Consider the following 14,923-nt stretch of genomic DNA (forward strand, 5'->3'; position numbering starts at 1 on the left):
ATGACAAAGCTAATATAACTTAAATACCTAAATCTGATCATTATATGATTAATATAATGATTTATATCTTATTGTTCTTTGGGTTGTTGGTAAATTTGAATGTAGGTTATTTCTATATATTCTTGTATTCACTGCACCAAAATAATTTTTAAGGAGCTAAATTTTCAGAAGTATTCTAAATTATCAGTATATTTAAATTCAGACAAACTATATTAATCCAAATTTAAGTAACATTATATGTTTTTTTAAAATTTGATGTTTTTTGAGAAATTTAGTAGTAACCGTCGGGCTATTGTTACTTTTGTATATACATTTTCGTCTTAATTTTTTAATATTAGGACCTCTAGATATTATATACGTTCAACTTCCAAAGTTAATTAGTTATTTGACAGGAGATTTTATTATTTAATTTAAAAATTTTTACTGAAACTAATTTTATTTGCTCTTTTACTAACTTATATTCATAATATCATGATATTGTTTTGAATATTAATTAATTTTTCGTACAATTGACAATTTCAAAAAATAATGAATTATTGTTAGGCATCAATCAATGAATGATGAATGTCTCATCATTCAACAAAAATAAGTTGGTCGTTATCTTTTTTCAAAAAATATAAATGCATATTGTTCTTTAGTATTTTAATAATGTAAACATAATCTGTTATATAAATATAAAACAATACGGATGAAGATACCATACGTAAATTACAGTATTGAAGAGCAATATTGTGAATATTATCCATTTAAACATTTTCTAGTTAATTATTTACATATATATCAATATATTCAACACAAAATTGTTGTCTCATGAGTACAACAGGTTAATTATCAATAGACAGTATGTGTGATATTAACAAAGTTGTTGATATTAACAAAAAGTGCTTGTTTATCGTAATTAAAAATTAAAACTAGTTTGTTAAATTATTTACGTTGTATTATTCGTAGAATGAGCCTTAATAAAAATATGAAACACGCGCTGTGTTTAATATTAACAAAATTGTTAATATTAGTGTCAAAATGCTTGTTGATTCTAATTCATAAATAAAAATAATTTGGTAAATTATTACGTTATATTATTTGTAAAATAGACCTGAATACAAGCATGAAATATTACAGATGAAAATCTAATGCAAACCACAGTAGCGAAAATTAACAAAATTTATGCATCTTGTGGGTGTTGCCGTTATTAGGAACGATATTAGTAATTGACAAGATTAATAAAATATTGTATATGGATACATGGATCATGATTATTCTCTGGATTTCTTTTCTAATGTTCAAGTTGTTGACTGGTATATTATATGATATATTTTAGGTTCGGAAACTTTAAAACTGAATAACTAGTGGAACAAGCATCACCAAAATACTTACAGTTGCCAGCTTGCGATCGAATACTGAATCACTTTGTCACTGATAACACACGACGCCACACAGTTTGATTCAAACCCGTTTCTTCGTCCCGTCGACTTGATGGGCGATGAAAGGGAATAAACGCGTAGAAAAAACCGCGACCACAACGGTCCAAAACACCGATAAAAACCGGCAAACTGCGTGGTCAACTCCGGTAACGAAATCTAAACAATCGACCCCGTTGATATTGTTAATATCTGTGACAAACCTAATTAAATCCGTCGTCTATGCCGTTAAACCGAATCTAAATATGACTGGCTTACGTCTAAGCCTGCCGCCAAGTGACTTTAACGACATTAAAGCGTGATATCGGTCCTCTGCTATCACTAAAACCCCCGTATCTACTTGTCTTTCCCCTTAGGTCGCACCCTCTCGTTCTGGCCCGTTCGCGAGGGCCAATGGCGCCCTCTGCGCCTCTCTCTGTCGGCCGGGATCCCGCCGACGCAGGCCAGGATCCGACCCAGAAAGAACCAGCCCTTCGCGGCCTCTCCGTTTTTCACCAGCGTCAGAGAACGATCGGGTTTCCATTCACCGGGGAGAAACTCGCGCTCGGTCTACATCGCAGAATGTTTTACAAGGTTTGTTTTTTCTTGTAAATCCAAAACTTTATTTTGAATAACCGTTTATATTATTGCTTTTATAACTATTATTCTTAGTTCAAAAATAGTTTTTTTCTATATTTTTAATCGTATTTGAAATTACGTTTTTTGAGCTTAATTGATTTTTTTATATCATCATAAAATTGGGAGTATTACTCATCGAAATAACGTGTTATCGATTATAATGAGTGATAGCAGGAATCGGAAATGCAATATTGAGAAATTAACTCTCTATTAGGTGTTTTTGTGTAGCTTTTTACTGATTTTCACGCAGAATTATTATAAAAAATATGATAACGTGTTGCTAACGAGCTTAATTGAGTGGCCTTGTTGCTTTTGAGCGAGCTCTACTATTTAACTAAAATTAAATAACTAAAATTAAACTAAATTTCTAAAATCTTCTATATATATATAGTCTATTCAAAGTTTATTTGTATATGCGTCATCGAAATTCGTGATGTCAAAATATTGCAATGTTACCGCATCAACTCTGAGTTTTAGTTCAGTTTGGTTTTGACATACAACAAAATTCTAATCTAAATAAAATAATTGAACAAATTGTTATAAAATGAATTTATTTTAACATTTTAGTACATTTAAAAATTACAGTTAATAATAGAGCCACAATAGTTTATAGGTTATAACCTCTTATCACTATTGCTTTCAAGAATTTTACATACATCTGACAACTGGACGATTTTGAAAGGCTCATATGTGTTTGAACTAATCAAACAGTCTCTTCTTAATTAGAATAAAATGAGAAGGAAAATATTGATGACATGATCTTGATGACGCATATACAAATAATATATATATATATATATATATATATATATATATATATATATATATATATATATATATATATATATATATTATTATTATTATTATTATTATTATTATGTAATATTATGATATTACAAAAGATATTATGAAGATATAAATATGTATATGTATCTCAATATTATTTAATCAGAAAGTACACGAGAAATTACTTTACTTTTATTTTTAAAAGTGCCAAGAATTAGACCATCCGGCTTGGTCTTCCAAGTCAGATCAGATGTGTGAGTGAATCAGAATGCAAATGACCTCAGCTTAATTACGGTCCTGATATGTCAGAATTCAGTTTGAGAGTGACTGGAAATGGAATAGTTATGTCTAGCAACGATATGGACATCAAATTCAATAGTAGTAAGTACGACACAAAGAAATTGAATGATTTCGTAACGATCTGGCAGATAAGGTGCCAACAAATCAATTACAATTAAGGATATTATATACGTATGCGGATTTTGTAAGGCATTGAAATACAGCTATGAATCTGCTGTGTTATGTTGTGTCGGTAGAAACGTAATATTCACAATATATATAGCATACTATTTGTCATTGAATTGGATGCCATTTAATAATCTGGCCGTTATCAGACCTGACAAAACACCTACATGTGACCACGCGAGGAGGTTTAATTCACCACTAATCGACGAAGTGACTATTGGTATTGTCGGGGTAAATTAATGTAAAAGAAGATAAATAAATGTAGGTGAAATGAGGTTCACCGAGTGGTCTAGTAGTTTCATAAAACAATAAATTTTTAGTCATATCCTTCTTCATCATAGTTGTTTCCACATGTTTAGTCACATGTAGTTGTATATAGGAGTCGAATTGACGAACAATTCATTTTTCACTCAAGCCTTCATCAAGCTACTCGCGCCGCAGCAACCATCCATCAGGTATTTATAATAGGTCGCAAAGCCATCTTTCTAGATGTATAATGCTAGCGATTAAGTAGTGCACAACGGTCTAATCTTTAAAGCAATACAACTAAGTCTAACGGATGACCTAATTTCCAGTCATATTTGGAAGATATATTCTTTCAATTAACGATCGGCGATGCAATTTCCTCTAGGAAAAAAATATCTGCAAGAGTACCGCAAGGTGCTCAACTAGCCCCTGCCCTGTTGATATTTTACGTGGCTGATTTCTTACTTTCTAAGCAATCACACACATCATTTTATGCAGATGACATAGCTTTCTTCACCACCGGTTACAGTCCCGGTTTCAGGTTCAGGTTTCACTTCAGATTAACCCGAGCAAAACTCTGGCTATTATATTCCATCGCAAGTAGGAGTTCCGCGCATACCGTCTCTAAATGGAAAAGTCTCTATCCCCTGGCTCCGGAAGGAATCATACCTCGGTCTTCATTTCGACAGTAGGCTTCAATGGTTAGCCCAAATTCAGCACGGTATTTGCAAAAGCAACAGCGTAAACAATTTCCCATTATTTCTACTCCTCTGCAAAAAAAGCAAACTTCTAATTCTTAAGAAGGTGACTCTGTACAAAATGCTGGTCCGCCCAGTCTGCCTCTACGCACACTCCAAGTGTTTCAATCTAAAAAAGCCCGTGCATGTGAGAAACGCGAATACACATCTAGAATTAGGCATCCCGTTTGTGAATAGCTTCACTAACATGCTCAGTATGAGGTTCTCTTTAGGCATCTTAGAATACGATAACCATGTGATCAAATTCCTACTAATACCAACACCAAATACTACAATCCTAATGGTAACACAGGATCTCTGTCGCCCGCAAAGCCTTGCTATCCCGAACCCGAAGTGACATGAGCAAAAGACAAAAAAAAAAGAAAAAATAGGACTGGATTCACTGTTTAACGTGAGCTCTAAATCACGGTCCTTGGCATTAAGCCGACTGCCGAGTGACCAACTTAGAAATCATCCCGGAAGACATCCCCGGTTTTACTCAGCCTGGTTACCGGCGCGTCTGGGATGGTTGTTATTTCAAGTTGGATTTTCCACTACTGCCTATAAACACATTTACAATTACAATCACCAACATAAAGTACAACGATGCCCTGCATGATTCGAAGTCGCGAGTATCGCAACAGTAGGAGTACCGTTCTGTCGCCTTAACTACTCCGCCACCGAGCTGGCTTGTTACTTTCTATATTGAATTTGTACTTTTGGTTAATTGTATTTGTTCGGAAAATCGTTGTTTTTTATTATATTTTTGGTTCATTATATTTATTAGTAACTTGATCAATACAGTATTTAGATTAAAACATGTCCCAGATATTTGGAAGATGGCGGAAATTATAATGAGCCCAAAACCCGGGAAGTCACTAAATGAAATAAAAACTTACAGACCTATATCACTGCTGCCAGTAATATCTAAGGTTTTTGAAAAACTTCTGTTGAAAAGAATGAAACCGATCATAAAGAGAAAAAACCTAATACCAACACACCAGTTTGGATTTATTAACAAGCACAGAACAATTGACCAGGTCCACAGAATGACAGATGTTATTGAAAAAGCCTACGAAAGTAAAAATGTATGCTCAGCTATATTTTTAGATGTAGCACAAGCCTTCGATAAGGTTTCGCATGAAGGCCTTGTTCATAAAGTACAGACAATGCTACCTAAACAACATACTGAACTATTAAAATCATACATTGCAACCAGAATGTTTAGAGTCAAACAAGAAGAAACTTACTCTACAATAAAAGAAGCTAAAGCAGGTGTATCACAAGGAAGTGTACTGGGACCAATGCTTTATCTACTCTACACTTGTGATATACTACAAATGGAAAATATTACGATAGCTACATTTGCTGATGATACTGGGATTATAGCTGTCGGAGACAATAGTGAAGAAGCCTCACGGAAATTACGGCAGGCAAGTAACAAAATAATTGGACACAAGCTTGGAAAATAAGAATTAACGAAAGTAAATCTGTACATGTGCAGTTCAGCTATAAAAAGATCGTACAAGCAACAATAACACTAAATAGCACTATTATTCCATATAGCAACAACGCTAAATATCTTGGAATGAATCTCGATGCAAAACTTCGCTTGAAGAAACATATAAAAAGAAAAGAAAAGTACTGGAATTGAAATATAAGAAAATGTACTGGCTAATAGGAAGAAAATCACAATTATCACTACCTATATGGACATACGGAGTTCAATTATGGGGATGTTCTGCAAAGAGTAAAATAAATAAAATACAAATTTTTCAGAATAAAGTCCTGAGAGGTATTGTGGGTGCACCCAAATACTATAGAACTGATTACCTACATCGAGACCTTCAGATACCCACACTCAGTAAATAAATCAAAAGAATTGCAAGGGGACACGAGGAAAGATTCCATTCTCATACGAATATTGATATATTGCAACTTTTGGATACCACCAGAACAGGACACAGACTCAAAAGAATGAAACCATCTAATCTTGTGTAGTGTTGTGTAGTAAGGTGCATATATTAAAAAATTCAGCAGTGACACGTATAAACATTTTTTACCAGAGACTGAGTTAGGGCCGATGGGTCCTCCTAGTTATATACCTAGATTTAAGTTATCATAAAGACAAATTGTATCTTGGACGGAAATGGGTAGTAACTAACCTAATTATTTATAAATATAGTTAAATATCCATAACATTAGCTTTATATTGTACATTAATTACAATATCAGTAATTTCACTTTTGTTGACTCCCAATATTGTATTCAATTACACTAAGAATAATTCAATAAGTTTCCGGTTAAAATTCAGTTCATATTAGGCTTCAATTATACTTTCTTCATCAAAAAATAAGTAACAGTTAATCAACAAACAGAAATCTTTTTTTTATCAAAAATTTCACAATAATTATAAATCGGAAACGGATGGTTGTAATAACATGAAATTTTGTCACGTAATGTTTGAAGATTAGTACTATCTAGAATTCATATAAATCAGCCTGCAATAGTGTTACCTATGTGCCAGACAGTGGTACACGGAGATGTTTGAAAGCGTCCGATACTCACTGTATATCACATAATAACCTTCTTCTACATTAAACTAGGTGGATATTAATAGTGGAAGAATCAACAATATTTAAACTGCCTATATACGATCTTTGATGGACATTTTTATTTTTAGGTTGTTCAAAGTACTGCAGTTTACTGAAATCTTCTTCAAATCTCAACTAAAAATACAATCACCTCTGCCATACTAATTGATTTTAGCTGGTTTCAGATTCAGTTTACTTAAATCCAATTAATAAAGGACTTGGATGCTCCCTGCACCCTTTCCACCGTAATCTGCAGAAAATGAAAACTTGCAATTTGAGATAATCCTACTTTATTAGCTCAATGCATTTATACATGAATTAAATAAAAACTATATTTTAATAGGATCGTGATTTTGAAATTGGTTGCGGAGATCCAATATGTTTCTCATGCTGATGTGATCTGATGTTTATATTTTGTCAGTTCATTTTACAATAATTTCTTTGGTTACAATGCATTTATGACGTATTTTTAAATTTTCGAAACAATGGATATTTATTTCCGGTAAGGCCTTTTTCTGTTCAATTTCCTCAATCAGCTCAAAACAAGAAGTTCTAAACCACACTGGGATAATAGAATAGTATAAATTAGAGAAGAATTTTATAAGAAAAGAGTCCCTAAGAAACAAAGTTGCGCGAGAAAGCGGATTATGTGACAATATTATAGGAGAAAATAGTTATTGACACATAATGAAAGAAAAGAAAAATTTATATTAAGAATATTTCAATCTATTTCTATAATTTAAAGAAAATTTAAGTTTTTTGGATCGTCATTGATTTACATTAAGCATGACATTTGTTAGCATTTTAGGTTATAAGTTATATATATGATACGTTTTGTTCGTTCAATGAAATTTTATTCTAGTGAATTGCCCACCAAAAAACATATAATATTATGGTTGTAACATTGAAATTCGAACACAGAAATTGAAAATGGAGAAGAAATATATTATAAGATAAGGCAATGGCCGGCTTGGTGGAGCAGTGGTAAAGGTGATGGGACGGTCCTCCTACTGTTGCGATAGCCATTCGAATCCTGCTGGGGCATGGTGGTAAATTTATGTTTGTGATTGTTTAAAATTTGTGAATATTCTACGCAAGACTGTAAAATCCGACAAGGAAAATGATCCCAGTCATGCCAATAACCAGACTGGGTAAGACCGGATGTTTTCTCGGATGATTTCTAAAGTTGGTCACTCGCCAGTCGGTAGGCTTAATGCTGAGGACCGTGGTTCGGAGCCCACATTAAACTTTAGGCCCAGTCCAGATAAACCCATAGTTGGTAAGAGGAGACTTTAAAATATATATAAAAAAAAGATAAGGCAATGGCCCTTTAAATATTAATCTGTAGAATAGATTTTTGAAAAATTCCAATATATTTCCGATATACTGTGTAATATTTTTTTATAAAGCTTTTATTTGACCGATAGTCAAAATTATTTTCAATTCAATCCAATTCCCTTTAAAAGTCTTCTAATTATTTTTTACACTCTTTTAAACAGCAAGTACATATTAACTGATTTCTCTATAGTATTAATATTGGTAAAATTGCTTAAATAATATAATTGATTTCAAAAATACCTTTTTATAAACTTTGGTATAATTTTTAAATAATTTTTATCCATCTATTAAATAGATTAATTTCTAACATATTTTTCTATAATTTTGTATGCTTTTAGGAAAATAAAAGTATATTTTTATTTTGCCTATTAGTCATTTCTACTAGATAATAATTCTGCTATCTAATAAAAGAACAATATAAATGCAAACTTAACCTGTAAGACTGTCAATTTAAACTTAGTATATGTTTACATATTTGATAAAGAAATATTACGGTATATCGTTGAGAACATTATAATTAGTGTTGAGAACTATCGACTGAAATGGACTATCGACTGTTTAGTAATTGACTACTTTTTACTATCGACTGTTTCAGTCGCTATTTTTGGTTCGACTGATTTTACTACTTTTTATCAGTGACTCTTTCAGTCCGACTGATTACTATTTACTATCGATTGTTTCAGTCGTACTTTTAACGTTAAAACGTTAAACGTTTCAGTCGAACGTTAAAAACGTTCTGGCTCTATTGTCATAGCCACGACCTTGACTAAAATATATCCAATTTACGCTTAAATAGATTTATATGTAACTAGCTGACCCGACAGACTTCGTCCTGTCAAAAAGATTTGTAATGTGGCAGTTTTTGTGCCTACGTATTTTAAAAAATTCTCCTGAACAGAACCATCACCCTGGTGATAGGGCGTTGTGAATAAAAAATAATTAAATAAAACATATATAAGGATTGAAAAGTAAGTAATCGCTTTATTGTTAATCATGTGAATCATAATTATTATTATTATTATCATTATATTGCTTTGTGGTATACGATGTTTTTTGTTTGATTACCTGGCGCATAGATAAACAAATCTGATGGTTTTCCAACACGGGAACAGGCAACATACAATTGACCATGTGAGAAACATGGGTTTTCTAGATTAATACCACAAACACTTAATGATTGCCCCTGGGACTTGTTTATAGTCATAGCAAAAGCAAGCCGTCAACATGTCTATAGGAAATTTGCCATTACCAATGTCAATGAGTTGTTTAGAGAATATGTTTCCAGATTGGTCATTTTGCAACTCGACACGCATATTCTTGCTTAAATGAAGTACTTTAACATGTTTCCACAAATTGGAGGACTTTAGACATGCATTGAGTTCATCAGCTGGCGTTGATCGTGGAATCACTGGCAATGTTTGACGAAAATCTCCTGCTAATAAAATCATTGCACCACCAAATCGGTTATTATTGCTACGTAGATCTTTTAAGGTTCTGTCTAAAGCCTCCAAAGATTTTTTATGTGCCATCGTGCATTCATCCCAAACAATCAATTTACATTGCTGCAAAACCTTTGCCATTGCAGAGTTCTTCGAAACGTTGCAGGTTGGAGTTTCATTGCTTTGCATATTTAATGGCAATTTTAGTGCTGAATGGGCTGTTCGACCACCTTCAAGCAAAGTTGCTGCGATTCCCGACGACGAAGCGTTTTTCCTGTACCACCAGGTGCATCTAAGAAATAAATCCCTCCAGTTTCATCATTTGTTACTTTCATAAGAGTTTCAAATACATACTTCTGTTGTTCATTTAACAGTGGAAGATTTGTTTGAATTTATTCTTTCAAAGCGTTGAGATCATACAGTCTTTCTCGATGCAACTCTTGGTTAAAAGCGTCATGCATTGGACGATTGGGCGCGGTCAGGCCTAATTGAATTAATAGTTTGTTTGACATTATCAAGCACATGTCCTCAATTGAAATCAATGCTTCATTGTAAATTTCTTCACTGATTTGTATATTTGGATTTCCCATTCTATTCCGTATTTGATACAAAATATCATCACACATATAATCTTTGTACTTCATCCACAAATCAATTGGGTTTGATGGGAAGCATGTAGATATGATTATAGAAAACAATGTTCGTATTTGATGAGTGTGTGATGATATTACAGCATCATTGAGAGTTTGATCCCAATGAGCGTCATTTTCAAGCAATTGCAAACGTTGACAGGCTTCTCTGTAGGATCCACACAATTCACCATCAACAGTTCGTAACTGTTGGAATGATGTTGGGCCACGTATATTGACTAATAGCAGTCGTAAATAAAAACATTCATCATTGCTTGGATGTACTGAATAAATCCGGCCAATCGCATCGGTGGAATATACATCTGTATATCCTGGAACTGGTTTTCCTTGTTTCCGTCGTATAAATCTCCTTGAGGATTGATTCCAGGTATAATATTTTGGCATTTCAGAATATAGCAATGTTTGTGCGAAATCATCGTTTTGGCATGTCTCAAAAAAACTGGTTAATGTAGTAGATGGTGGCTGAGCAGCTCTTTGTACTGCGTTCTGTGCTGTAAAATACACTCTTTGTCCATTTTCTAAATGCACAGCTAAGTGAACAACAGAAGGGTGTCTCTCATGAATAGGAAAAGAAAATATTCGCCAAACTGCTTCATTACTACTGACATAGCGGCCCATTTGGTATTGGGTAACTTCATCATTAGAATTCTCTGCACCAATTTCAATCACAGCCATATCACTCCCTTTGCTTACATATTTGCAAATGTATTTAATCGATTTCACTGAATGGCAAGATTCAACGTTGATGTGTGCTTTGAATGTCTTTGATAAAATGGGTGAATATGGAACAATCCAACGATTATCTATTTCAATATCTTGTTGATTTAATTTGACAATTGTTGATTTTCCATTGTCTGCTGTCGATCTGCGACGATACAATGGATAACCGTCATTACCAGTAATTGTTTCCGATATTAATGTCCGTGGATATCGTTTTGAACATTTACCATCCATCATACACGGTGAATTTTGATTAAGAGTTCCACAGGGACCATGTATCATGTTTTTGATAACTACCTCATGCAATCCAGGATCTACTTGTACATTAGGGATTTCAGCTGATATCACTGCATCAACTTCATTTGGACTTATCTTTTCAACCAACCAAATCAAAATGTGTGCATGTGGCAATCCTCGTTTCTGCCACTCCACAGAATACATCCAGCAGCGTGTCTCACCAAACACATTATGTTTTACGATGAAATTCATTAAAGATTTCAACTTTTGTCTAAAGACTCTGGCTGTAATATCATGACGATCAATGGATGATTTTCCAGGTAATAACTCCTGCGTAATTTCTATCCATTGCGGATTGCATGTAAATGTGATGAACAAATCTGCTGTACCATAATGACGAACATACGACATGGCATCTTGAGCATATTCGTGCATATGCCGAGGGCTTCCGATGTATGTTGCTGGAAGAATAGTCATCCGACCGACATTCTGTGCATTTCCATCAGTATTAATCGCATCTCGAAGGTGAATATACTCTTCAGATCGGAGTTTGGTTTGATTCAACCTGATGAATGTTAATCTCTCCGTTTCAATTTTAACATACATGTCATCAACATATTTGTGATATAATCGCCGACATTTCAATATGCGATTATCTGCATTTTCCCGAATCATTAGGCGGTATGAATAATAGTTCATTGAACTGACTTTTTTGTTGGTTTCAGAACCTGTAAACAGATTTTGTTTTAATAACATTCAAATATAAAATTAAAATACATAATATAGTGACTGAGATATTATCGCCATAGCTAAACTAATATTTTAGTTACCTGTAATGGGATTTATCATTTTTATTGATAAATCGTAGCCATCTTCACCTTGCCAAAATATAATGGGATATTGCAGTGCATCATATGAGCGGTGTGTTTCCTTTATAGGTTGTAATTGAAAATTCCGACGATGTAAAACAATATCACGGGATTCCAAGTTTTCTCCAACTACAACGATAGCAACTTCATCAATAGTTGGTGCATTAAAACGTCTTGTATGTTGACCTGCAGGTGTTTTATCAGCTCTGATTACAATTTTGTGATTATCGGATGGCATCAGATCCAGGGCAGTTTTAAACAATATAATCAATTGATTGTGTTGATGAAATAAAGTTTGTAATTGTTCTACAATAGACCTTTTTACTAAATTGTTATGTGCACAACGCAGATCAATTTCTTGTGGTGAATTGCCCATAAAATAAATTTGCAGGAATTTGTTGTCGCTATCTGACACTGGTAACAGTGAACCTGCTCTGTGATATATTTGCCCTTGTAAATAAAAAAAATATTATGGTGTGGTATAAATTAATGGATTGTCAATGATCAAACTTAAATAATATTTGATCTTAAAAAGTATATATTTAGTTTTAACTAATATCTATCAAATATAAAATATAATAAAAGTGTCACTGAAACTGAATCACCATATAATATGATGACTAAGTGATATATTTCGTAATGATTAAGAAATTGAAGATTAGTAACACATCTTAACTTTGGTGACAGAAAATTTTGTTCGCTAAAATAATTATGAGTAACTGCTATAATACATACCTTGAAAGTTGGCATAAAATTTTCCCGAACTGCATTTGTTGCCCCAAATGAAGTCATTTGAAAGCAATTGTTATATTGTTGAACATGTGTCAAAAAGTGTATAGAATCTGTTCCTATTCCTGAAACCAATGAGTACAATGGTTCTGGTGGTGGATCCAATTGTATCAATTTCACTTTACCATTTGCGCAACACAATCCATTGGCTTCGTTTTTGTATTTTAATGCCTTACAGTGTGAGCAAACCAAGTTCATAGAACCAATAACAACACATTGGTAGTTACTGTAGTCAATTGACACATCGTAACTGAAAGCAGCTGGATTCAAACTTGCGCGATTATTAGTTGAATGTCGCGCTCGCGCTTCACGCGAATCAAATATAAATTATTTTTTCACTAATCACGAACTAAACAAACACTAACTAACTAAACACTCTGCACAAAACACGATATACGAATTTGTTTCGTGTATCACTTGACAATTCATCTGTCATCTGTCAAAAGTCATCTGTAACAGACAACTTTTTTTTTTTAAATTTGATATGACTTGAACTCAAATCCTTTTAATCCGTACGAATTGTTTTATTTATTTAAAATTTTTTATTTGTTTAAAATTTAATTCAAATTTTAAATAAATAAAACAATTCGTACGGCTTAAAAGGATTTGAGTTCAAGTCATATCAAATTTAAAAAAAAAAGTTGTCTGTTACAGATGACTTTTGACAGATGACAGATGAATTGTCAACTGATACACGAAACAAATTCAAACAAAAAGGGCTATTTTTAGGGTTTTTCCAGCAATAATTCTAATTTTTCTCGCCGTAAAAACCATCCCTGAACTTCAACGAACATTTTAAAAAAAGATTTGGCCAAATTGGTCCAGGCGTTGTTGAGTTATGCGCTTAGGAACATATTTTGCGATTCATTTTTATATATAAGATAGATGTAGCTTTATAATTTTTTTGGTAGTTTGCTTGAAAAAACAATATATTGTGTATTAGTATTATAGCATTTTGGTACGATATTTTTCAAGATTAATGTAACACGGTAAGAAGCTAAAAATTGGGAATGATAAATAGCAAAATATTTTAACTATTTTTATAGCAATAATATGTTATATTTCGATTGCTCTCTCGATTTTTGTTAAGAAATATTTCCGTTCAATAATAAATAAAGGATTTTTATCATTTCATTCAGATAATTTTTGATTATGCTATGCCAAGGATTAGTTTTTTTTAAATTTAGGTGTATATTTAATTTTTATATAGTATTTATGGTTATTGTACATCTTTAGTGTTTAGATTTTGTTTAAGTTCTATTGTATTGTCTATATTTATTATAGTATATTATTTAAAAATAGCAATTGACTAAAAATTAACATTAAAATACAATAAAACATTTGTGGGGTATTATTCCATTCCATAGAAAAATTCCATGCCTTTTTAGAGATCCACAGAACACTCATATATAAAAGCAATTCTACTTCGTTTAAAATGAAATTATTAATTTCATATTAACATGTATTCAGTAATTATTTTTCTTTTGGAAATTTCGTGAAGGAATTTATACATGTCCGTCTCGCTTACTACCGATGGAAGATATAACCATTTATAAAATTAATTGCCCCAAGCAATTATCTTCGTCCTTTCTTCCCTGACAATTTATTAATTAAAGGATTGGTACATCTTCGTCTGACATCACGAATTGAAAAAAAACAGTCGAACTGTGCTAGTGTTTCGACTACCGACTGTTTCGATTGTTTTCAATTGATAGTTTCCTACGTTAATTATAATTATAAACAGTATTAATGTCGAATTTTCGTATCGTCTTATTATTTGATGGACTAGGAGAACATTAAAATAGATAATATAGATAATAATATTAATAGATAGTATAGATAATAATAGATAGTAATAGATAATAATAATAATTCAACTCGTGTATTTTTTATAAGAGAACACTAGAAATTAATATTTAATAGTTAATTATAAGTTTAATGCAGTAAAAAATGGCAACGTATACTGTTTGGAATAAAGCGTCCATCAATTAAAGACATTTACAGGTATAATGAAAGT

The 14,923-nt window shown here is 32.5% G+C and overlaps 1 protein-coding gene across 1 annotated transcript; it reads right to left on the bottom strand.

The window, feature by feature from the left end:
* Nucleotides 1-9,935: 9,935 nt before the first annotated feature.
* Nucleotides 9,936-14,456, bottom strand: LOC143190866 (uncharacterized). Its single transcript, XM_076395437.1, has 4 exons — nt 14,435-14,456; nt 12,304-12,567; nt 12,079-12,246; nt 9,936-11,976 (listed from the first exon to the last, which is right to left on the bottom strand). Exons 1-4 carry the CDS (start codon nt 14,454-14,456, stop codon nt 10,034-10,036), a joined length of 2,397 nt encoding a protein of 798 aa, XP_076251552.1. The 3' UTR covers nt 9,936-10,033.
* Nucleotides 14,457-14,923: the final 467 nt, after the last annotated feature.

This window comes from Rhynchophorus ferrugineus, unplaced genomic scaffold, assembly GCF_030347505.1.
Source record: "Rhynchophorus ferrugineus isolate W39M unplaced genomic scaffold, kcgeb_rfMv2 rfM2, whole genome shotgun sequence".
Classification (NCBI taxonomy): domain Eukaryota; kingdom Metazoa; phylum Arthropoda; class Insecta; order Coleoptera; family Curculionidae; genus Rhynchophorus; species Rhynchophorus ferrugineus.

Bases quoted from the DNA above. Each gene is read 5' to 3' on its own strand.
- LOC143190866 (XM_076395437.1), bottom strand. From the start codon at position 14,456: ATGGTTATATCTTCCATCGGTA. The intron at 12,568-14,434 runs GTAAGCGAGACG...TTTATTTACAAG, and splicing joins GGTTATATCTTCCATCGGTA to GGCAAATATATCACAGAGCA. The intron at 11,977-12,078 runs GTAACTAAAATA...ATCTGTTTACAG, and splicing joins AATGATAAATCCCATTACAG to GTTCTGAAACCAACAAAAAA.